Source organism: Notolepis coatsorum (assembly GCF_963971535.1).
Source record: "Notolepis coatsorum genome assembly, chromosome: 1".
Lineage (NCBI taxonomy): Eukaryota > Metazoa > Chordata > Actinopteri > Aulopiformes > Paralepididae > Notolepis > Notolepis coatsorum.
The window spans coordinates 188,668,010-188,693,041 of NC_140165.1; the positions used below are offsets into that span (position 1 = coordinate 188,668,010).

Sequence of the window (25,032 nt, forward strand, 5' to 3'; positions counted from 1 at the left end):
ATACAGCACAAGTACAGTACAAGGAAAATAAGTTTTGCATCAAACCAGAGTGCAAATGTAGCAGTAAAGTGCAATAGTAATATACAATGTACAGGTGGTTAAACTAGGTACAAATTTACAGTGCAATAAAATAGTTCTGGATTACTGTTCAACAGTTCAAAGTCGTCTTTACCTTCTCTGTTTACCTTCACAGTTTAAAACTTTAAAAGTGTAGTGGTAATCAGATGTATGTACAGAGTTGTATTATATAAATAGATACAGTGTGACTACTACTGGCCAGCAGTGTAACTAGTAAGAGTAGGATATGTACAGATATAGATATAGTAAGGGTCTATGTGCAGGTGAGTACAGACAGAGTTGATTGATTGATTAATTGATTGATTGATTGATTGAAAATTGTATTAACAGATTGCAGAATGGGGGCGGCTACGTGGCGTAGTGGGCAAGGCGCTCGCCACGAATGCGGAGACGCTGGGCTCGCCTGTTCGAGCCCAGCGCTCCACATTGCTTTCAGTTTAGCTGGTCGTTCATACTAATACACATTGGCTGTATTAGGGGGTGGGAAACTGATGGGTGGGGATCGGGCGTTGTGGACAGCGACTCCTACAGGTCGGTTGGTGCGCCTGCGCAGTAGAATCAGGAAGTGTCGGGGGCAGCGTGAGCCTCCCACGTGTTACTCCTCGCCACTGAGAGATCGAGCTGCGCAGGTGAAAAGATGCGACTGCTGTTACCTCAAGTACCGGAGGGGACTTGTGCTATGTATGACTTAGTCCACATTGCAGCCGGCTTGTGGGAGGCAAGAAACAGCGTTCGTGACAGGGGAGGGTTGAATTGGATGATACGAAATTGGGATGGGAGAAAATGTAGAAAATGGGAGAAAAAGTGGATAAAAAAAAAAAAAAAAAAAAACAGATTGCAGAATGGGTACAATAGGCCTACAGTACAGCTCAATGGGTAGGCGGGTTGGGGGAGGGGGGGAATTGTACATTGGAGGGGGTTGGGTTTGGACATTTACAGGGGCCAGTTTTGAACTGCAGTCTCCCGTAGATGCTCTTTGAGAGTGGTTTTGAAGGTGGGTAGTGATTCACATTCCTTTACAGCTGTGGGTAGGGCGTTCCACATAGATGTGGCATAATTGCGAAACGTGTGTTAATCCCTTGTTTGAGCCGAATCTGGGTTTAACATGATTTGTGGAGCTCCCTCTGGTGTTGTGGTCATGGTATTCACTGACCTTTGGGAAGTATTTTGACATGTACATGGGTACCTTAGTGGTGTAGTGTATCTTGTAGACCAGGCCCATTGCAAGTTGCTGTACTCTGTCTTCTACTCTAAGGGGGCTTTCTCACTAGCCATTCGGGGTCGAATCACAGCGCGATCGCACCAAAATAGGGTGTGATCGTCCTAATGAGAACACTCCCCCCCGTCACCGGGGACGCTGATTCGCTCCAAACCTGGACCGCTGGAATAGGTGGTTTCGGGTGCGCGCCAGTGGGAGGGGGGGGGGGGTGGTGTGCACTGTAATGCTTTCATGCTTGCTTGAATTTTGGGCAGATAAAAACATACAGCAACAACTGGACAATACCCACAAAAACTATATTTATGGGCAATTTGGCAAGTTCAGACCTCAATCAAACAAGCATGTTGAGCCTCACGGCTCAGTGGATGAAAACATGAAGCCACGTTACAAGCCCAAGACTTCCCTGGCTCGCATTAGGCCTGGCAATTTTTTTTTGCCATTGCTATGTCTACTATACATTGGTTTCTTGTTCGAATGCATTTATTTCTATAAACCAGTGGTGCCCAACCAGTCGGCCGTGATCAACCGGTAGATCAATGACATTCAATATAATTGACGCGAGCAATGGGCTAATATTAGCTGCTAACTAGTAATAAATAGGCTAAGCTAACTAGCGTTAGCTTATTGTTAGCGTTAACCCTGGAAAACGCTCAAAGTGGACTCCACGACACCAGTTCCATTCGTGACAAAAGGGGGTGGGTTATATTGACAAGGCTTGACAACAGAGGTTCAAATATAACTTCTTATTACATGGCGTTTTAACATTCGCCAAAATGCTTGATTGTGATTGGTCAATAGTGCTCGGTTGCCCATAGCAGCGGTCAATTATTTCTCGATAATTCACCGCTGTCAGGGGCAACCGAGCAATAATGACCGCTGTTCGCAGCCGGAGCAATCAAGCCCACTGACACACCTGCCGACCCATGAGGCAATTAACCACAGAGGCCTGTTGTTTGTATAGCCTACTTTTCAAAACGACTGCATAAGTTACATCCACAATGGCCTATAGTTACAGTGTTGAGGATTTTAATAACATTAATTTCGATTTAAATCACAAATGGTCCCCCCCAGCAAAACAAAGTAAGACAACAAAAAATATTACAACCGATCACGTTAACGTTGAGAAAGCGGCCACAGAGACAGGCACTAAGAGACATCGAGATGTCAGTGAAAATGAGGTGGATCGAATTGAAGAGGACCGGCATGAAAAAAAACACCAAGAAAAGTACAGTGTGGGCAATGGGGGTGTTTCCGGACTGGCTGAAGGAGACGAAGAGACCACTAGATGTGGATGGAGAGGTCAGCGCTGAAGAATTGAACCAGGCACTCCGCATATTTTACGCATCCGTTCAAACAACCAAAGGAACGGCTTACTCTGTGGCAAGCTACATGGCCCCGCGCAGGAATCTGCAGACATTTTTCAAAAATGGATGCAATGAAGAGTCCTTCTTTTGATCCATGTAACGGGGTGTTTAAGTCCGTAATTAAAAAGCTGCGTAAAAATGGCCAAGACACCAGCCGACACCATCCTGGCATCACCACAGCAGACATGGCCATCCTGCGCAAGTCCAGTGCGTTGGCACCAACTTCGGCGACTGGACTTGTGCGCAAAGTGTGGTTCGATATTCAATTACACCTGGCCAGGAGGGGACGAGAGGGAACGAGGGAGATGAGAAGAGATTCCTTCGAGCTGAAAGTTGACGACAACAGAAAATAATATTTTGTCCTGACGCACAACATCGAATCAAAAAATCACAAAGACGCCAGGGATCCCTGCAAGGAGATGTACAGAGGAACAATGTTTTCAACGCCCGGCGACCCCACCTGCCCTGTGGCCAGTCTAAAAAAATATCTCTCCCTGTTACCCTCTTCTGCTACTGCCCTTTTCCACCATCCGCTGAGGAGACCACAGCATGACTTAAACACTGAGTCAGTGTGGTACTCCAAGGAGCCTATGGGGCATACTCATCTAGGCCAAATGATGCCCACCATCAGCCTCGCAGCCGGACTCTCGCAGCGTTATACCAACCACAGCCTGCGGAGCACGGCTGTGCAGCGCCTGTCCGAGGCAGGTCTCGACACCAGGGAGATCATGACAGTGACCGGGCATAGGTGCGAGGGAAGTCTAAAGTCATACTGGACCCCCTCCACCACAGACAGGGAGAAATGGAGCAATATCCTGTCTGGTGAGTGCTAGCCTATAACATCCTACTTACTATTTAACAGCCATCACAAATGCCAGGCTTAAGTTTTAACGCATAGCAAACTGATTATGTCTATTATGTGTTTTAGGTACGCCAAATAAAAGTGGACGCGCCCCTCCAGCCGTGGTGTCCTCCGGGAACAGAAACGCTGGTAAGTAGGCTATAGTAACCCAGTACAAGGATATGCCTACCTTTCCTATAGGTTGCATAGAAAACTTATGTTATATTATTTGTATTGTAGATGCGGAAAGACCTGGACCAGCCGGACCAGAAGGCACAGAGACGGGCCTGAACATGAATGTCCCGACGAACGCCCCCCTCAACTGGTACAATTTCACCATAAATGGAAATGTCCAAATAAATTACCAGAAATGAGACCACGCTGTAAATTTTTTTTGTTAGTAAGTTAGCCATGTAATAAGCGGGATAATGTATAGCTATACTCAGTCATTGTCGCAAAATAATTTACCTTCACTGCGTTTAGAACACCTCGGCTGCGCCTCTGTGTTCCAGAACTCCGTGTCGGTGAATTATTTTGCGACAATGACCTCGTAGCTATACATTATCCCTTACATATTTATTGGTTATTTGTTTCTTTATATCAGCATCCAGTTTCCACCACCGTGTGTTAAACTCTTCCTGTGTTGATGTTAGAGCGTGACATCATCGCCTACGGCAGCTTACACGCTCAAAACGCAAACCGTAAACAAAACCCGGAGCGCACCAAGACTGCAGTGTGTACCCAAACTAGAGGGGGGAGAGGGAGGGGGAAAGTTCGCACCCAAGGACGGAGCGGAGCTGATTCGAACCCGAATGGCTAGTGAGAAAGCACCCTAAGCCATCCTAGGTTGTCAAAGTGGGCAGGGGTGAGGTGGGTTCTTGGAGTAAGGTCAAGCAGTAGTCTGACCAGTTTGTTTTGAGATGTTTGTAATTTTGTTTTTAGCGCCTTTGAGGTGCTTTGGTACCATGAGGTGCAAGCATAGTTGTAGTACCCTTGAATGAGTGCTCCTGCCAGAGTCTTCAGGGTATTCTTGTTTACCAGAGAGGAGATCTGGTACAAGAATCTAGTTCGAATCTTTGATTGACTTTTTTGATTACATTGGATGCCATTTTGTCACAGGAAAGATTTGCCTCTAGGATGGAACCCAGGTATGTAATTTCATCTTTCCTTGTGACAATATTGTCACCCACTGTAACTGAGAAGCCGTCGGTCTTGCTGAGTTTGTTATTTGATCCGAAGAGAATGGACTCTGTTTTACGCAGGTGTAATGATAGTTTGTTATCAGCGAGCCAGGTGCAGATTCTGCCGAGTTCCGAGCAGAGGTTTTTTTCAACCTGTAACTTGTTCTTGTCAGAGACCAGCAGGGCTGAGTCGTCCGCGAATAGGAACAAGTTGCAGTCACAAGCTGACGACATGTCAAATTAGGAACAGTAGCTGTCCTAGTATGCTTCCTTGTGGAACACCACAGCTCACTGTGGGGGGGGGGGGGGGGGGGGGGTAGAGTACCGTTTACCTCCACCATCTGTTCTCTCCCCTCCAGGTAGGATTGCATCCAGCTCACTGATAAGACTAATTGCTTTTAGCTTGTCAATCAGAATGGAGTGATTGACAGTGTCGAAGGCCTTTTGTAGGTCCAGCATGACCATGCCGCAGTATTTGCCCGCGTCCACCTCTTGTTTGATGTGGTCGTTCAAATAGAGAAGGCATGTGTCAGTGGAGTGGGATGTTCTGAAGCCAGATTGGAATTCGTAGATTAGATTTCTTTCCGCAAGGTACTTTTCGACCTGTTCGTATAAAATTTGTTCCATGACTTTCGAGATGGAGGTAAGAATAGAAACAGGGCGGTAGTTGCCTGGGTTCAATTTGTTGCCCTTTTTGTGCAGGGGGGTTACTCTTGCAATTTTGAAGTCTTTGGGTACGTGTCCCTGTTTTATGGAGAGGTTTATTATGTGTGTGATGACTGGGGTGATGGCGGCTGCTGAGTCTCTGAGGAATTTGGAGGGGATGTTGTCATGGCCAGTGGCCTTGTTCGGTTGGAGGGCGCTCAGTTTTTTGAGTACCTCATCTGTTGTTACCATTTCCAGTTTGAAGTCGTCTTTGTGGACCCCTAGGTTCTTGTAGTATGCTACTATGTGTTCTACCCCATAATGCCCTGAGTGGGAGGGTAGTTTGTTTACCAGTGTTGTGGCTATGTTTGTGAAGAAAATGTTTAAGTAATTGGCTACATCCAGCAATCGTCTTTGCGGACCCCTAGGTTATTGTAGTAGGCTATAGGGCTGACCTTCGAAAAAAAAATTGGAATTCGAAGCTTCGGGGCCGAGATTCGATTTTAATTCGAAGCTTCGAGATAAAAAAAAAAAAAAAAAAAAAAAATGTTGTGGGACTTGTACAGCACTTTGTTCAACTTTGTCAGCTGAGCGCACCACTCTCTGTAGGTTTGCAGTTTGAGTTCAGTCACGTGGGCTTGGAGTTCACTGCTCAAGCTTTTGGAAAGCTTTGACTAACTTTTACGAAACTCAGAGCATTTTTTTGTCTCTGGTTTTCATAGTGGTCAATATTTCGGAGTGCATCCACAGCTTAGCGCAATTTTTTTCCCTGGTGGTTCTTAGGGGGGCCATGTCGTTTAGTATTGATGTGAATTTGGTTTTGAAACCAAGCCATGTTTCTTCAACCAGTGTACCACTGAGCTCTTCTGACCAGTCCAGACTCTCCAGTTCTAGGTTAAAGGCCTCGCTAGAGTAGGTTTTGAGGTCTCTAGATGTGATTGTTTTGTGACAGCCGGCCTTTTGTTTTAGCTTTTTGCGGGTACAGAATATCATATAATGATCGCTTAACCCGCATGCTATAACCCCTTTATTGGAGATCCTGGAATTGTCAGAGGTCAGAATGAGATCAATGGCAGTCTGAGGATGGGTATATATGCGGTAAGAATACATATATATTATATATGGTATATACAGCATTATAGTACATGCTATCATACAGAGCTAAGGGTTATGTGCAGGTGTACAAGCAAGTATATGAGGGGTTATATGTAGGTATATTAATAAATATAAATATGGGTATATATATGCAGTGATATAAATATATAAGTGTAAATATGCTGTATATTCAGCACTGTTGTACATGCTATCATACAGAGGCACTGGTGAGCCTTCTTGACCAGTGATGAGGTGTTTTCATGTTTTTACTTGTTTGTTGTCCCTTATTAACAGAGAAAGGTACATATAGAGAATATTAAACCTATTCAAAAATATATGTAATTTTATAATGTATGGTTGTCAGTATATGAGTTGTACATGGTTACATTTGGAGTTGACCTTTTAAAGAGCTCATGAGAGTGTAGCTTGAAGGCTTGTTTTCCATCATCAGAGTGTAGCTTGAAGGCTTGTTTTTCATCATGAGAGTGTAGCTTGAAGGCTCGTTTTCCATCATCAGAGTGTAGCTTGCTGCTACTGTAGCTTGAATTTTGAAATAAATCAGCCAACGGGAGGCTTATACTTAAATAGACAGCCAATGGGAGGCATATACTGAAATAGTCAGCCAATGGGAGGCATATACTGAAATAGTCAGCCAATGGGAGGCATACAAACTATGTTAACAATCACATGTTCAGTTGCTTGTGTATTTCCATGCCAATCTCTTTCATTCCAATATACAATATAATTAATGATGAATAGACTTCCTCTGTCAGAACCGGGACTCATGTCACTGAGGTCAGAGTGAGACATTCATCACGTCTTTACTGACTCGCTCTGTTCAACTCTAGAAGCACCTCTGACCTGAAGGGAAAGTGGTTCAAATACTTCCCTGCCTCTGGAGACGCATACACTTTTACTGACCTCCACTACAACCTTCTTTCCTATTCTGTATCATTCTCAATTTCTCATAATTCCTATTGATTCAGTAATGGAAAATATTAAGTGAGAAACGTTTAAAGACATCACCCGTTCCTGAGTTGCTCTTATCCGTCTCTCAGGTAATGGTGGGAATTGCGCCTCCTTTGACCCACCCCTGTGTTCTCCTTTAAGCCACCCTATATCACTGTCCTATGAGCCATCCTATATCACTGTAATATGAGCCATCCTATATCACTGTAATATGAGCCATCCTATATAACTTTAATATGAGCCATCCTATAGCACTGCAAAATTATCTATATCACTGTAATATGAGCTATATCACTGTAATATGAGCCATCCTATATCACTGTAATATGAGCTATATCACTGTAATATGAGCTATATCACTGTAATATGAGCAATCCTATATCACTGTAATATGAGCCATCCTATATCACTGTACCATGAGCCATCCTATATCACTGTAATATGAGCTATATCACTGTAATATGAGCTATATCACTGTAATATGAGCCATCCTATATCACTGTAATATGAGCTATATCAGTGTACTATGAGCCATCCTATATCACTGTAATATGAGCCATCCTATATCACTGTAATATGAGCTATATTACTGAAATATGAGCCATCCTATATCACTGTAATATGAGCTATATCACTGTAATATGAGCCATCCTATATCACTGTAATATGCGCCATCCTATATCACTGTAATATGAGCTATATCACTGTAATATTAGCTATATCACTGTAATATGAGCTATATCACTGTAATATGAGCCATCCTATATCACTGTAATATGAGCTATATCACTGTAATATGAGCCATCCTATATAACTTTAATATAAGCCATCCTATATAACTTTAATATGAGCTATATCACTGTAATATGAGCCATCCTATATCACTGTAATATGTGCCATCCTATATCACTGTAATATGAGCTATATCACTGTAATATGAGCTATATCACTGTAATATGAGCTATCCTATATCACTGTAATATGAGCTATATCACTGTAATATGAGCCATCCTATATCACCTCTATCACCATCTCTTCTCTCAGAAACTCGGTTCCCTTTCTTCTAAAGAAGCAGTTAATTCCTAAACACTACATCACTACTCTCTGGACAGCGCCAGACTAACCAGTACATATAACGTCTCACCGTAGAGCTGCTGCACTGCGGTGATGTCATCCCAGCTGAGCACGAGGGCACGGCCCAACTTCCTGTAGTAAGGCGACATGAGGGCGTGGCGGACAGGCGAGTGCTCCAATCCCAGGGTGTGTCCGATCTCGTGGGCAGTGACCATGAACAGGTTGTGTCCCTTGTGTCCATTGAGAGTCCACCTCTCGGCCATGTCGAAGTGGGCCTCGCCTCGACAGGGGAAGAAGGCATGAGCCAGAGCGCCCCCTGGTGGACAGGTAGGAGAAATAATGACTGGACAGAACTGTTTCCTCTGGACTTTCTGCTACCAGTAGTGTCTGGGATTGATTCTGGTTCTGAATCTGTTCTGGTTCTGGTTCTATAGCATGGCATCTATAGAATAGAGATGCCATGTTCTATGAATGAATGGCCTTTATTTATATATCACCCTTCACAGCACGAATGCACAGGGTGCTTTACACTACAGCTTAATATAAAAACACAATAAAACAAAATCAGAAATAAATGACAACAACAACAAACAGCAGTTAAAAACAGTGAAACCAGATAGAAAAAGTAGAATAAAAGAATTTGGATAAAATCATGAGTCACTAATTAAAACAAAACTATAGAACAGTGAGGACAAGAAAAAGTGCCTATGTACCAAAGGCCTGTCTGAACAAATGTGTTTTTAGTTGTTTTTTAAAAGAGTTTTCAGAGGGGGCAGTTTGCAGGTCCAGGGGGAGAGCGTTCCAGAGCCTTGGTGCTGTCACCTCGAAGGCTCGATCACCCCTTGTTTTCAGCCTGGACCTGGGGACCACCAGGAGGTGCTGATCGGCAGATCTGAGTGAGCGGGTGTTGGTGTAGGGATGGATGAGTTCAGTGATGTAGATAGGGGCCTGACCGTGAAGTGCTCTGAAAGTGAAAGTGAGGACTTTGAAGTGAATTCTATAGTGTACCGGGAGCCAGTGCAGGGATACCAGAATGGGAGTGATGTGACATGATTTTTTTGACCTTGTGAGTAGCCTGGCTGCAGCATTTTGGACCATTTGTAGTTTGTCTGTGGATGATTTGGTGAGACAGGTGAAAAGTGAGTTGCAGTAATCAAGCCTAGAGGAAATAAAAGCATGCACGGACAGTTCTAGTTCAGAGTGAGATATGATGGTGCGTAGTTTTGCAATGTTTCTGAGGTGAAAGAAGCAGGTGCGTGTGAATGTTTTGACATGTTTGTCTAGGTTCATGGCCTGGTCGAAGACAACACCCAGGTTTCTCAGGTGGGGACGTATGTTGTCTTTAAGGGACCCCAAGTGAGTGGCCACTCTAGCTGCAGTCTTTTCAGCTGCTACGATCAGCACCTCCGTTCTTTTTGCATTTAACTGGAGGAAGTTACTCCCCATCCAGCTCTCAATGCCGAGCAGGCACTCCTGGAGAAGGCTGAGTTTCTCCAAGTTGTCGGGTTTAAAAGAGCAGAGTAGTTGTATGTCGTCTGCGTAGCAGTGGTATTTAATGCCGGTGAATTTATTGATGAGGAGGCCTAGGGGAAGCATGTAAATGGCAAAAAGGAGTGGTCCTAGCACCGATCCCTGTGGTACCCCACATGAGAGGGGGGTGGGGTCAGATTTAAAAGGACCCACAGCCACCGAGAAGCATAGCATTGAGTAGCATAGTATATACTAGCATATAGTGCAACATGGCAACATAGTAGATCATGGTACAGTACCGTGTATCATGGAATAGCACAGTCTATAATAGCATATAGCAAAACATAGCATAGTATAGCATGTTATAGTACAGCGTAGCATAGTATATAATAGCAAACCAAAACAGTCATGGAGTTATAATAGGAAGACTAGAGAGCAGACCAGTGTTAGAGGAAATGTGTGCTGTCAGGCGATTAAAAAAATTAATCTAATTAATTACAGGATTTGTAATTAATTAATCTAATTAATCGCATTTTAATCGCATAACCACCGGTCTTGTTTACTGTCCCATATTTATTCTTTTTGAAATTGAACTCAAACTCAAATGTCCCAGCAGTTTGAGGCACGCCTCGGGTGACGCCATCATGTTCCAGCAAATTCCTTTGTTTGTTTGATAGACAACACATGTGGAAGGAAGTGGCGCAGCCAAAAGTGAGTGTAGTCTTTTGAAGGAAGAGACCCAGGGCTTTCGATGGGCTTTCGAATTTCGAAAAGACTACACTACCCAGCTCACGCCAGCCCCTATCAATCATCTGACTTCTAGATTTACTTTTATATTTCTCATATTTTTCGGGATTATCTCCTACAAACCTGAACGTTATTGCCATAAAACAGAACGCAGTTAGTGTCTCTATCTTTCTGTGAACGTCTAGCAAAAAAACGCAATCTGATGAAAAATGGTGGAGAAATGTACATTATAAAAAAGTGTACTTACAGTAAATTTCATTCACGGTTCGTGAATCATGCCTGGTGATACTAAATCCAGATTGAACTCTGCCATTGGAAATAGGCCGTAAGGTGAAGGCTGTATCGTTTCATCCAGTTCCCACCTCGGCGGACTACACAATTTTCACTCTGGCTGAAAGATATATTGGTGTAGATTTAGGAACTAAAAGTTCTCCATTGACAAACAAGCCCGTTTTGCGCAATCATAGTTTTAAAGTCGGGACTAGATATTTCCTCGCGAACGGATACTTGGTCACCACAGAGTTTTATTTGACGTAATTGGTGCGAGTTCGGTCACGTATCTTGCGCTCAACCAATAGCAGCTCTCTTTGTTGCAAGGATACGGCCATCCGGTGTCAACAAATGACATCCACAGAGTAACGTTACGGACGTTGGTTCTGAAAGCTAACAACTAGCAGAGCTACATAAACATCACTGTAAACAATAAAACTAGATGGCATACAGATGAGAAGCACGTTCAGTCACTGCTGCCAGAAATCCAACTACAACTACTAGGAACCTTAAAAAGGACAATAACACTACCTTATGCATACTGCACCTTATGTGAAGAATACTGTATATTTCAGTTAGTTAGTTAGTTAATTATATTGACGTGTTATATTGTTTACACCACTTGTTTTTACTACCTGTACCTCCCCTCCCCCATGCTACTATGATGCCTGAATTTCCCCAAGGGGATCAATAAAGGAATATCTTATCTTATCTGAAGAAAACTAGAATGCTAGTTATGTAAACAAAAACACAGCTAAACTGTCTCTCAGCAGAGCATCAAATAGTGTATCCACATCTTGATTGATTGAAAACTGTATTAACAGATTGCAGAATGGGTACAATACAGTACGGCTCAATACACACAATTGTTAAGGGGATGCAGACCAGAGAAAGACTTTCGTCTTGTTTACATCAGGGTCCCCCATTTTCAATTCATCATGACATTTATGACACGACATACAGATATATATCATGACACAAATCGATCTCTAAACAATGTTTGTATGTCTCCATAATGGTATGATTCTGGCCTGGTACTGGTAGGTTAAGCCACCGTTCGACGCAGTTTCTATATCTATCCCACCGTGTCTGTGTAAAATCTTGTACACGTTCATTCTGAATGGACGTGAGATGCATATAACATTGTTTAGAAACCTTTTTGCGAACTTTAGAAGGTGTTTTCTGTCAATTTTCATCCGTTACTCTGTGGATGTCATTTGTTGTCGCCCGACGGCCGTATCCTCGCAACAAAGAGAACTCCTATTGGTCGAGGTGATGGTTATATATTCGTACTTGGCTTATCGCGTCCCGCTCTTAAAGCCTATCGAGATACCCCTTATCTCCTGTACCTATTGTACTCCATCACGAAAAAAACGTGTACACCCACACCTGACCGGGTCCCGCCTCTATGGAGGCGCAGCCTATAAGACCGTAACCATGGTCACCAACACACCCTTCCTCTATTTTCGTTCCATCATATTGGATGCAGTGCACCTTATGTAACTAGTAGTATGAAAAGATTGGAGGAATTGCGTAATGTTGAAAGCTTACCGGAGGTTGCTTGCCCCTGGCATCTTCGAAGCATGTTTCAGCGACACGTCGGGCTTGTGTTGATGTTCCTCGTCTGATGGCAGCAGACCAAGGATCAGCTGTGCAAGGTTGGCTATCGGGCCAGCTTGTACCCAGGTAGGCCCTGTGTCGTCAGGCATGGGTATTAGTGTTAGTAATGCTGGTTTGTTTTGTTACACAACCATGTTGTGTGTCGGCGCCGGGGGCGGGATGGTTTGGTGAACGTTTCACTGCAGTGAACGGTTTCCAAACGGTCCTGGGCGTGCTGTTAAACAACTAATGCTAATGCTACATGCTAACGCTAATGCTACATGCTAACACTACTGCTACATGCTAACACTACTGCTACGCTGTTCTAATGTCTCCGCCGTGGGATGTCGTCACTTTTCCCTCCTCTTGCCCGGTTCATCAATGAAGGTCAGTCGGTAGCTGATGTGGGGGTTTTGCTGAGTCCTATTTACCTTTTTACGGGTAAATGGGTTGACAACAGGGTAGGCCGTGGCTAGGTAGCCTGGCCAGGTAACGTTACTTCTGTGTCCCGGCGGGGGTTGTTGAACGGTATTCCCACCTGGGAGCCGATGCTTGAGGCTCGGCGGGTAGCAGTAGAGCTATACTACTGCAGGATGGGACGTAACGGCGGCCCGTGTTGGGGCTCAGCTGACTGTTTCTGTCCATAGTAGCGTTGAATGCTATGCTAGTAGTGTAGTGGGCTACTGTTTTGTTCTGTCACTCTGCTATGAGAAGGTCTGTCTATGCTACAGCTTTCTCTCCTCTTAACCATTCATGCTGACGGTCAATCGGTGTCTATTGGGGGAGTAGTGCAGGGGGGGCTTTGTTTACCTTTTGGGTAAATGGGCTAAGCTGGGGCTGGTGTGCTGTTGTGAATATTTTGAATGAATGCGGGACTAGTTCGCTCTGATCCGCCTCCCCTTAACGTTGTGTATATGGGCTTGCTCATTCTACAGTATTTTGTGGTTTAGTTCTTTTATTCATTTAACCCCTTCATGGTGCACACCACAGTGGAGGTTGCTGTTTGCAACCACCAATGGTGCTCCGTGTTAACATCAGTCCTTTGCTTTTGACATATTGAAACAGTGCCCCGCCCGGCCGACGCCATGGGTGGGTCGGCCTGGCGAGTGGCTGGTGGGCTGCTAAAGCCTGTACCGCCACGGTATGGAATTGGCAGCGATTAGAACTGTGTTCGAATTGCTGTTTTTTCTATCAAAAAAATGGTGTCTGGTGGCAGGGCCTTGAGGGCCAGCCGACGTCGACACATCGCGTGAGGTTGTTGATGTTATTAGCTTTGACCTAGCCGCAAGCTATAACCGCTCAGGGTTCCCCTCTCCGCAGGGGATTTTGATCTTCTGCTGGAGCGCGGGCGGTATTGTCCTAGGCCCCACACCACCTCACACCGCGCAGCCAGAAGAAGAGAGAGCACGGCCTCGTCAGTGGCGATGACGAGGTCCTCGACAGGCGGCCATGTTTTTCCCCTGCCAGAGGTATCCTGGGCGTTAAATCAACAGGTGTCCACAAGGCCGACAGCCTTGGCGGCCGAGGGATCGGCCATGTTGGATGGGTTCGGCTTGAACAACAAGCCGTCACCGTTCTGCCGCGAGCAGCCCGCTCTCCGATCACTCCCTCCCCCAACACCAGCGGAAAAAGTGGGCTCTGATTGTTTCCTTTGGCTGCGGGCCGCGTGCCTTCGTTGAAGCGCGGGCGGCCCCACTTTTCGCTTCTCATGGGGACAGGGGCTGACACCCAGTTGATGGCTGAGCCTGGGTCTGTCCGTGAGAATGTTGTGCTGTCAAGCGGCTCCCACACCATAAGTTGTGTTGGTTGAGCCTGGTGTTACGTCTGTCAACTATAAGTGTTGTCAGCAGGGGGGCTCGAAACCTTTTGAGGCACACAGTGCGGGCTTCCCCGGCCTCGCCTTCGCCAGGCCAGGTATCATGTTGGTGCCTCCCACTCCTGAAAGATTGGCAGTGGTCTCGCAGGCACGCGTGATTTGGGTGGTAGTAATATCACTGCAGGGCTACGGTGTGTAGGAACCCATGGGGTCCTCACACCTTGCATGTCCGGCTACAGAACAACTCCTCAGCATGTTCTGGAGGGGTGTTCAGTGGGGGGGCTTTTTTCACCTAGAAAGCCCCCCGTATCAAACCGGCCCTTTCTGTCGGGGTCCCCCCTTGGGTGCGAGATGTCCCGACACGGAACGCTCTGCTCGCACAGGGTTGGCTACGCACAGCGGGTGGGACCGGGCCAACTATCTACAGTTCCTGGCGGACCTGCGCCACATGGCGGCGGGTGCGTTGGGAGTGTCATCACATATGACTACGGCAGTACCATATGTCGAGGTGGATGGAGAGAACGCTGTGGCGGGGACTTGTGTTTACACAACCCCACCCATTTTCGGGTTTGGTACAGACCCTATTGTCAGGGTCTCCAGCAGTGACAGCTCTGGTCAACGAGATCCAATCTCTGTGGACGAAGCAAGCCATCGTCGTGGCGTTCTCCTCCCGGTGTTCTCTGGTGCCTGAGGAATCGGGAGGGGGGGGTGTCAGACCCAGGCTGGACCTGTCCCATGGGATGGAGGTCCTAGGACGGTTACGGCGCTGTCTCACGTCACGTTTTTCACCGACGCCTCCCTCGCTGGTGACGCGTCGGGCCAACGCAGTAGGGGGCAGCTGGCAAACCATGCTGCCCGGTCTGCGCTACGTTCAATGTGTTGGTATTGAAAGCGGTCCTTCTGGTCCTCAAACGGTGTTGATCAGGACGGACAATACGACGTCAGTGTCGTATATCGACAGACAGGGAGGAGTACGCTCCCCCCGTCTGCACCAGGCGGCAGGCGGCTGGCTATGGGCGTCCTCCATCTGCGCGGCCTGAGGGCTCCCCACATCCCCGGCAGGGTGAATGTGGGTACAGGTGTACTGTCGCGGGGCGGTCCTCATCCTGACGGGTGGGGATTACGTCCAGACATAGCCAGGCAGGTCTGGGACCGATGCCGTGCCGCCTGGGATTCTTCCCCATACATCTGTTAGGTCAGTTGTTGGGACGGGTACGTTGAGGAGCGCAGGTTCTTGATCCTGATGGCGCCGGACCGGGGCGCAGCTGTGTGGTTCCCGGTCCTGATCCGGCTACTGGTAGTTTGGAGAGGATGGACCCTTCTGTGGTTGATACCATCCGGAATGCGCATGCTCCCTCCACTGTCGCGCTTTACGTGGGCAGATGGCGTATGTTCCAAGTGTGGTGTAAGGCGGGGGGCCGGGACCCTAAAAGGTCTCCTGCCCCCTGGATGCTGTCCTTAGTTACCTCCAGTCTCTCCTTGATAGACTGTCAGCTTCGACGGTGAGGGTATATGCAGCAGCTATATCCTCCTATCATGAGGGATTTGAGGGGGATGTCTTGTTCAGCCACCCTCTTGTGAAGCGTTTCCTGCTTGGCGCTCGACGCGTTAAGCCGGTGCAACGCTCTTTGGCTCCGAGTTGGGATCTTCAATTGGTCCTCGGTCGGTTGTCCTTGGCCCCGTTTGAGCCTCTTGAGCAAGCGCCGTTGGAACAGCTGTCGTTCAAGACTGCGTTCTTGCTGGCCGTCACCTCCGCTGAACGCGTGGGTGTGCTTTGTGCTCTCTCGGTACGACCAGAGTGCCTGTCTTTCGTTCCGATTGCGGTGCCACTCTGCGGCCTAATCCTGCCTTCGTGCCTGTAAATATCCGGAGTTCTTCCGCTCCAGGGATATTGTGGTTTAGGCGTTTTCATCTGCCTCCTCACGCTAGTGAGTTAGATGCGGGCCTTCACCTGTCATGTCCGGTCCGTGCTTGGGAATTACCTCAGCCGTACTCAGGACCTCGGGGTCACCGATCAGCTTTTTGTCTGTTACGGTGGTTCTCAGGCCGGTAAGGCACTATCGAACAACGCCTGTCCCATTGGTTGTGCGATGGCATTGCCCTCTGCTACACGTTGGCCGGGCTGGATCCCCTTGGGGGCGTCAGGGCGCACTCCACCCGTGGGGTGGCTGCCTCTGCCGCTCTGCTGGGTGGGGCCTCGGTGGAGGACATCTGTGCTGCAGCTTCATGATCCTCCCCGGGCCCCTTTGTAAGGTTTTACCTCATGGACATGACCGGGGGTTCTGTCTCCCAGGCGGTTCTGGGGTCTGTGGCCTTTCCTGATTCCTGTCCGTTGGTAGGGTAGCAGGAGTGTGTGGGTATGGGCCACAGTGTGTTAGGTCACACGTGGTTCCGCCTGTGCTGTGTGTTCAAGGGGTTCTAGTTCCTCCTTGCTCGCACTCCGGTGGAGTTGACTGCGCCCCCCCTTCATTAGGAAGGATGGGGTGCCAGGGCTCCCCAAACCCCTTGATGTGGGCTTACGGGTCCTCAGGGGGTACATCTGTCGGGCCTCGCGTCCTCTCTAACCCATATCTCGATAGGCTTTAAGAGCGGGACGCGATAAGCCAAGTACGAATATATAACGATAGGTTATGTATATAACCTAGTTATATGAGTACTGGCTGAGCGTCCCGCTCTTAAGCGGCCCTGAGTTCCCTTTTGAGGGATCTTTTACTGGAACGGGATTTTGGCGAGGAAGGGTGTGTTGGTGACCATGGTTACGGTCTTATAGGCTGCGCCTCCATAGAGGCGGGACCCGGTCAGGTGTAGGTGTACACGTTTTTTTCGTGATGGAGTACAATAGGTACAGGAGATAAGGGGTATCTCGATAGGCTTTAAGAGCGGGACGCTCAGCCAGTACTCATATAACTAGGTTATATACATAACCTATCGTTTACATGACCGAACTCGCACCAATTACGTCAAATAAAACTCTGTGGTGACCAAGTATCTATTCGCGAGGAAAGATCTAGTCCCGACTTTAAAATTATGATTGCGCAAAACGGGCTAGTTTGTCAATGGAGAACTTTTTGTTCCTAAATCTACACCAATATATCTTTCACCCAGAGTGAAAATTGTGTAGTCCGCCCAGGTGGGAACGAGAATCATTTTCTAGACACTTTTCAGCATTGGCCCGATCCATAGATGTGCGACTTGGCCATAATAAGGTAATTTATAGGCCTGATATTCTATATTCTATAATCATATCCGGATGGCAGAATTCAGTACTGTATCTACAAAACCTTCTGTTTAATCATCTTCCCTTTATTCATTTGCTTAGATTTTTCAGGTCTGGTCAATTTTAGCATGGTGTTATTCACAGTCAAAGATAAAAAATCTTTTTTAAATTGAATTGATATTCTCATTTGGGTCATTACAATTTACTCAAGCCTACACAGTATTTCTGACACTGGGAATACATTCCCTGAGATCCATAGATGTCCCTAGAATCAGATACCAAGAACATGCAAATGGACCATTAAAAAAAAAGTCTGTACATGTTTATTCTACGTTCTTATGGGATGAATGAGTTTAAAAAAAGAAAAAGAAAAAAAGAAAAAAAGAAAAAAAATATTTGGGTTAATTTTCATAACGCGATAATTTGCTGTGTAATTAATTAATCTAATTAACACGATAAACTGACAGCCCAATGTATCAGACTACAGCCTGAAAACACTGAGCTGAGGGTATCTCTCTATGCTGACGACCTCCTATAAATGAGGCAGCTAAGCAAATCCCCCAAAGCTCTTTACCTTTTCGTTTGTCGCAGAACGGTTTCCGTTACCTGGGTATTAACATAGCTCACTCCCTCTCCTCGTTAATTAGGGACAACATCACAAAATTAGTCGTGGATATTAAATCTGATCTGATACGGTGGGACTCTCTCCCTATCTCTTTGGCAGGCAGAATTAACTCTGTTAAAATGAATATTCTGCCAACATTTTTGTTTCTTTTCCAATCCCTCCCGGTGTTCTTACCTAAATCATTTTTTTAAATGTTAGACAAAACTATTTCTACTTTTATCTGGGCGGGCAAGAGTCCAAGGGCACGCAGAACGCTTCTCCAGAAAAGCAAAAGTGAAGGTGGTCTTGCACTGCCCAACCTTCTACACTACTACTGAGCAGCAAACCTTCAGAGAATAAAAATTAGGGACAACATCACAAAATTGGTTGTGGATATTAAATCTGATCTGATACGGTGGGACTCTCTCCCTATCTCTTTGGCAGGCAGAATTAACTCTGTTAAAATGAATATTCTGCCAAGATTTTTGTTTCTTTTCCAATCCCTCCCGGTGTTCTTACCTAAATAATTCTTTTAAATGTTAGACAAAACTATTTCTACTTTTATCTGGGCGGGCAAGAGTCCAAGGGCACGCAGAGCGCTTCTCCAGAAAAGCAAAAGTGAAGGTGGTCTTGCACTGCCCAACCTTCTACACTACTACTGGGCAACAAACCTTCAGAGAATAATTTTTTTTTTTTACAATTTCCCTAATCTCAACTGGTGTATAATGGAGAGCCACTCTGCATGTCCATCATCTTTTTTTCTTTTTTTTTTATCTTTCTTCCCCTCCTTTTCCCCGATTTTTCTCCCATCCCACCCTTCCTGGTTGTTGCGTACTTTCCCCTACTATTGGTCCGGGAGACCGGAGACTGTCACATGCTTTCCTCCGACGCATGTGCAGCCTGGGGCAGGCCAACCTGGCCGCGCAGGTTCTCACCGGGGAGAGTGTAGCGTGTGGGAGGCCACACTATCTCTCCTCAGTTCCAACCCTCGCTGAGCAGGCGCCCCGACCGAACTGTAGGGGTCGCTGTCCACAACGCCCAGGACCCACCCTTCAGCTTTCCCACCCCCTGATACAGCCAATTGTATCAGTGTGAGAGGCCAGCCAAGCTGATAGCAACGCCGGGAGCTGGATTCGAACAGGCGAATCCTAGTGTCTCCCGGTGTTGGTGACGAACGTAATCTCCGTGCGCCACCTGCCCCCCATGTCCATCATCTTTGATGGCGCTCGTCTGTGCCCCCCTGACCTCTCGTTGTCCTGATCACATAAAAAACCCAGTAGTACTTTCCACACTGAAAATCTAGAAACACTTTAGGCTTAAGACAGCTTCCCTGCACAGCCCGATCTGCAACAATCACCTATTTAAACCTTCCAGCTCAGATACAGCTTTTGAAGAGAGAGAGGTTTGACCAGTTTTTTAGACTTATATCTAGAGGGCTCATTTGCCTCTTTCGAAGATCTCCAAGCTAAGTTTAACTTACCCCATTCTCTACTATTCCGTTATCTTCAGGCCCACGACTACGCTCGTACCCACCTTATACCTTTTCCTCAGTCCCCAACAGGCTCAGTGGTTAACAAGATACCCTCTCTTCCCAAGGCACAAGGCGGGATCTCGACTTATGATCTCATATCATCACTGGAAGTGTTCTCGCTTGCAGGGGTTAGAGGTAAATGGGAAGCGGAGCTTGAGCTTGACTTGGCTGATGAACAGTGGGACGAGGCAGTCTTTAGGGTCAATAATACATCATCGTGTGCTCGTCTAAGTCTAATTCAGTTCAAGATCTTGCACAGGGTCCATTTTACAAAAGCTGGACTTAGCAACCTTTTTCCAGACACAACCAATATCTGTGACAGGTGTGGCTTGTCACCTGCCAATCACACCCATATGTTCTTCTCCTGCCCCAAGCTGGCTGAGTTCTGGTCTTGTTTTTTCGACACGCTAGGCAAAGCCCTAAACATCAACCTAGAGCCATGCCCCTTGGTAGCCATCTTTGGGGTGCCCCTCACACCTGCTGGTTTCTCCAGGAAGGAACTAGACGTTGTAGCCTTCGCCTCACTCATAGCCCGTAGACGTATCCTCCTGCACTGGAAAAGCCCAAGCCCACCATCCACCACCTCCTGGCTCAAGGACTTGATGTCATATCTTTCATCGGAAAAGGTAAAGTACTCTCTAAGAGGCTCAATTGCCAATTTTTATGATAGATGGCAACCTCTAATCACATTCATAAACACTCTCACATCCCTTGACCCTGACTGATCCTAAAGAAATACTGATCCTAAAGAAATACTCCTTCTCTGAGGTGAGCACCTTAGATACTCTGTTGTAAACTCCGCCCCACTGTATATTTTATCCTGGTTATTTATTATTATTATCACTATTATTGTTTTTTTTTTTTTTTTTTTTTAGCTTTCTTTTTGCCTGTTTTCAATTTTGTTTAGTTTTTGTCTTTATTGTTTTTTGTCGTCCCTGTTCAATTTCAGTCCTGTCCGTGTCTCGTCATGTCCCATAAAAGCAAAAAAGAATCATGGTGATATGTTATATATTGATAATCAACCTTTGCTTCTCTGTACCACCTATGTTTCACCAATAAAAGATATATATATATAAAAGAATTAAAATAAACACTGAGCTGAATAAACCTAACCCTCTGGTTCCCTGCTGAAAGATACAGTAGATAAACTAAACCATCCTCTTAATACTGAAAGCTAGATAAACTAAACCATCCTCTTAATACTGAAAGCTAGATAAACTAAACCCTCCTAACCCTTGTGCATCCCTGGTCCCGATTCTGTGATTTTTGAAAAAAAATTGTGTGTGAGCACAGCGGTGTCTGTGTTGATGATTATTTCATGAAATTGGGACGATATCTTCATTTTACATATATTTTCATTATGTCAAAAGATTATGATTTGAAACGCTCTAAAACAAGTTATTAATATAGGGTGCCTACAGGGGTCCTGGTGTCCAGTTTCATCCCATTCACTTCCATGTTAAAACGCATTTTTTAATCTGCACTCATTCATTCAATTTTAGATAGAATTATCAAATTAACTCTTTTTCCACAATGTGATGGACGAAACTTTAGTGCTGGGATGTTGTTACCGAATTTCAACACACGGTGGCGCAATTGTCCTATGGCCCACTTTGCCAGCTAGTAAGCCAGCAGGAGGCGGAGACTATGCTGGTATGCTGGCTGCAGAGCTCAACAGACTGCTCCGGTGGGGGGGGGGGTTGCGAGAGAGCGATCAGCACGCAGCAACCACTCCTCCACTCCTCCTCCACTCCTCTCCCCTCTATCGCGTGTCACACAGCTGAATCACGGAGCCCTCTGATGGGTGAAGCCCCCCCCGGCTCTACGCTGAGCTCCTGATTGATTGATTGATTGAAAAGTTTATTAACAGATTGCAGAATGGGTACAGTACAGTACAGCTCAATACATACAATTGTTAAGGGGATGCAGACCAGAGAAAGACTTTCGTCTTGTTTACATCAGGGTCCCCCATTTTCAATTCATCATAACATATATGACATACATGACATACAGATAGACAGTACTGCTACATCTATACATTTATGACATATCAGATTTGCAAATACAGTACTGTTTGTGATACAAAAGTGTCCAGAAAAAGATTGTATATACATTTGGCGTAGAAACTGTACATTGGAGGAGGTTGGGTGGGTGGGGTGGGGTTGGTTAGGGGACACACACACATTTTACACTGTACATTGGAATACTGACAAAGCCTTACTTGGTCATTTACTGTACAACTAGGTTAGGACATTTGTAGGGGCCAGTTTCGAATTGCAGTCTCACGTAGGTGTTTTTTGAGAGTGTTTTTGAAAGTGGGTAGTGATTCACATTCCTTTACAGCTTTAGGTAGGGCGTTCCACATTGATGTGGCATAATTGCGAAACGTGTTTAGTCCCTTGTTTGAGCCGAATCTGGGTTTTACATGATTTGTGGAGCTCCCTCTGGTGTTGTGATCGTGGTATTCACTGACCTTTGGGAAGTATTTTGACATGTACATGGGTACCTTGGTCGCGTAGTGTATCTTGTAGACCAGGCCCATTGCAAGTTGCTGTACTCTGTCGTCTACTCTAAACCATCCTAGGTTGTCAAAGTGGGCAGGGGTGAGGTGGGTTCTAGGAGTTAGGTCAAGCAGTAGTCTGACTAGCTTGTTTTGAGATGTTTGTAATTTGTTTTTTAGTGCCTTTGAGGTGCTTTGGTACCATGAGGTGCAAGCATAGTCGTAGTACCCTTGAATGAGTGCTCCTGCTAGAGTCTTCAGGGTATTCTTGTTTACCAGAGAGGAGATCCGGTACAAGAATCGCGTTCGTTGGTTGACTTTTTTTATTACATTGGATGCCATTTTGTCACAGGAAAGATTAGCCTCTAGGATGGAACCCAGGTAGGTAATTTCATCTTTCCTTGTGATAATATTGTCACCCACTGCAACCGAGAAGCCGTCGGTCTTGCTGAGTTTGTTATTTGAACCGAAGAGAATGGACTCTGTTTTGCCCATGTGTAATGATAGTTTGTTGTCGGCGAGCCATATGCAGATTTTGCCTAGTTCCGAGCTGAGGGCTTTTTCAACCTGTAACTTGTTCTTGTCAGAGACCAGCAGAGCTGAGTCGTCCGCAAACAGGAACAAGTTGCAGTCACAAGCTGACGACATGTCATTTGCATAAATTAGGAATAGTAGCGGTCCTAGTATGCTTCCTTGTGGAACACCACAGCTCACTGTGAGGGGGGGGGATAGGGTACCGTTTACTTCCACCATCTGTTCCCTCCCCTCCAGGTAGGATTGTATCCAGCTCACTGATAAACTATCAAAACCAATTGCTTTTAGCTTGTCAATCAGAATGGTGTGATTGACAGTGTCGAAGGCCTTTTGTAGGTCCAGCATGACCATGCCGCAGTATTTGCCCGCGTCCACCTCTTGTTTGATGTGGTCGTTCAAGTAGAGAAGGCATGTGTCCGTGGAGTGGGATGTTCTGAAGCCAGATTGGAATTCGTAGATTAGATTTTTTTCCGCGAGGTACTTTTCGATCTGTTCGTATACTATTTTTTCCATGACTTTCGAGATGGATGTAAGGATAGAAACAGGGCGGTAGTTACCCGGGTCTAATTTGCTGCCCTTTTTGTGCAGGGGTGTTACTCTCGCAATTTTGAAGTCCTTGGGGACGTGTCCCTGTTTTATGGAGAGGTTTATTATGTGTGTGATGACTGGGGTGATGGCTGCTGCTGAGTCTCTGAGGAATTTGGAGGGGATGTTGTCATGGCCAGTGGCCTTGTTTGGTTGGAGGGCGCTCAGTTTTTTTAGTACCTCATCTGTAGTTACCATTTCCAGTTTGAAGTCGTCTTTGTTGACGCCTAGGTTCTTGTAGTATGCTACTATGTGTTCTACCCCATACTGCCCTGAGTGGGAGGGTAGTTTGTTTACCAGTGTTGTGGCTATGTTTGTGAAGAAAGTGTTTAAGTAATTGGCTACATCCAGCTTGTCTGTGATGAGCGTGTTGTCCGTCTTTATGTTTATGTTTGAGAACCTGGTTTTAAGTTTTTTACTGCAGCCTAGTTGATTGTTGAGTAATTTCCAAAGTTCACATGGTTTATTTTTGTTTTCCTCGGTTTTGTCATTGATGACATTTTTTTTAGCAGTTTTGATCATGGAGTTTACGTCATTTCTTAGTCTGTTTCTTTCTAGTTTGAGTTCAGTCACGTGGTCTTGGAGTTCACTGCTCGTGCTTTTGGTAAGCTTTGACTGGCTTTTACGAAACTCAGAGCATTTTTTGTCTCTGGCTTTCATAGCGGTCAGTATTTCAGTGTGCATCCATGGCTCAGCGCGATTTTTTACCCTGGTGGTTCTTAGGGGGGCCATGTTGTTTAGTATTGATGAAAATTTGGTTTTGAAGCCAAGCCAAGTTTCTTCAACCAGTGTACCATTGAGTTCATCTGACCAGTCCAGACTCTCCAGTTCAAGGTTAAAGGCCTCGCTAGAGTAGGTTTTGAGGTCTCTAGATGTGACTGTTTTGTGACAGCCAGCCTTTAGTTTTAGCTTTTTGCGGGTACAGAATATCATATAATGATCACTTAACCCACATGCTATAACCCCTTTATTGGAGATCTTGGACTTGTCAGAGGTCAGTATGAGGTCAATGGTAGTCTGAGTTGATTCACATATCCTTGTGGGTTGGGTGATTAGTTGGCTGAGGCCGTGCATGAGGCCTGTATGCGGAAGAGCGCTGGTGGTCAGCAGACAGCGCGTGTCTCTTCAGAATCTACCGGGAGAACGTGTACTGGTCGCCCGCGGAGATAATAATCAATACTTACTAACGTTAGCGTCTCAGCTATTTCTGACCGAATTAGTCAACCTTTTGTTTTTATAAGGGCAGTTTCTTATTCACAGGGACTTTGTGCAGTTTTCACACGCTGGAATATGGGGTCTAAAACATATAGAGATATGATAAATATGCCCTTTTCTGCTTTTTTTTCTCCATAAAAACGCACTTACTATCAAACAAACATGAATATAAGTGGTTAAAATTCGGAAATATTTGTAATCGGTCAGATATCTTGAGGTTCTTAATGTTAATCGTGGGGAAAATTCTTTTTTTGAACTTGATCCAGACTTTCATCCTCTAAGCCTCATGAGCTCCACCGGCGCCAAGCCTGCACAATACTGAAAGCTAGATAAACTAAACCATCCTCTTAATACTGAAAGCTAGATAAACTAAACCATCCTCTTAATACTGAAAGCTAGATAAACTAAACCATCCTCTTAATACTGAAAGCTAGAAGGAGGAGGGTAAACAATGATCACATTGACACGTTGAAGATGA

At 45.7% G+C, this 25,032-nt stretch overlaps 1 protein-coding gene across 2 annotated transcripts in view; it reads right to left on the bottom strand.

The window, feature by feature from the left end:
- Positions 1-25,032, bottom strand: part of mmp28 (matrix metallopeptidase 28) — a 125,959-nt gene that overhangs the window by 24,998 nt on the left and 75,929 nt on the right. Inside the window, exon 5 of one of the 2 annotated variants that reach the window (XM_084333278.1) lies at positions 8,537-8,782. The exons of the other annotated variant lie outside the window; for it this stretch is intronic. Coding sequence (XP_084189404.1) covers positions 8,537-8,782 — 246 coding nt within the window. The remainder of the gene's footprint in view (positions 1-8,536; positions 8,783-25,032) is intronic. 2 annotated transcript variants of the gene reach the window in all.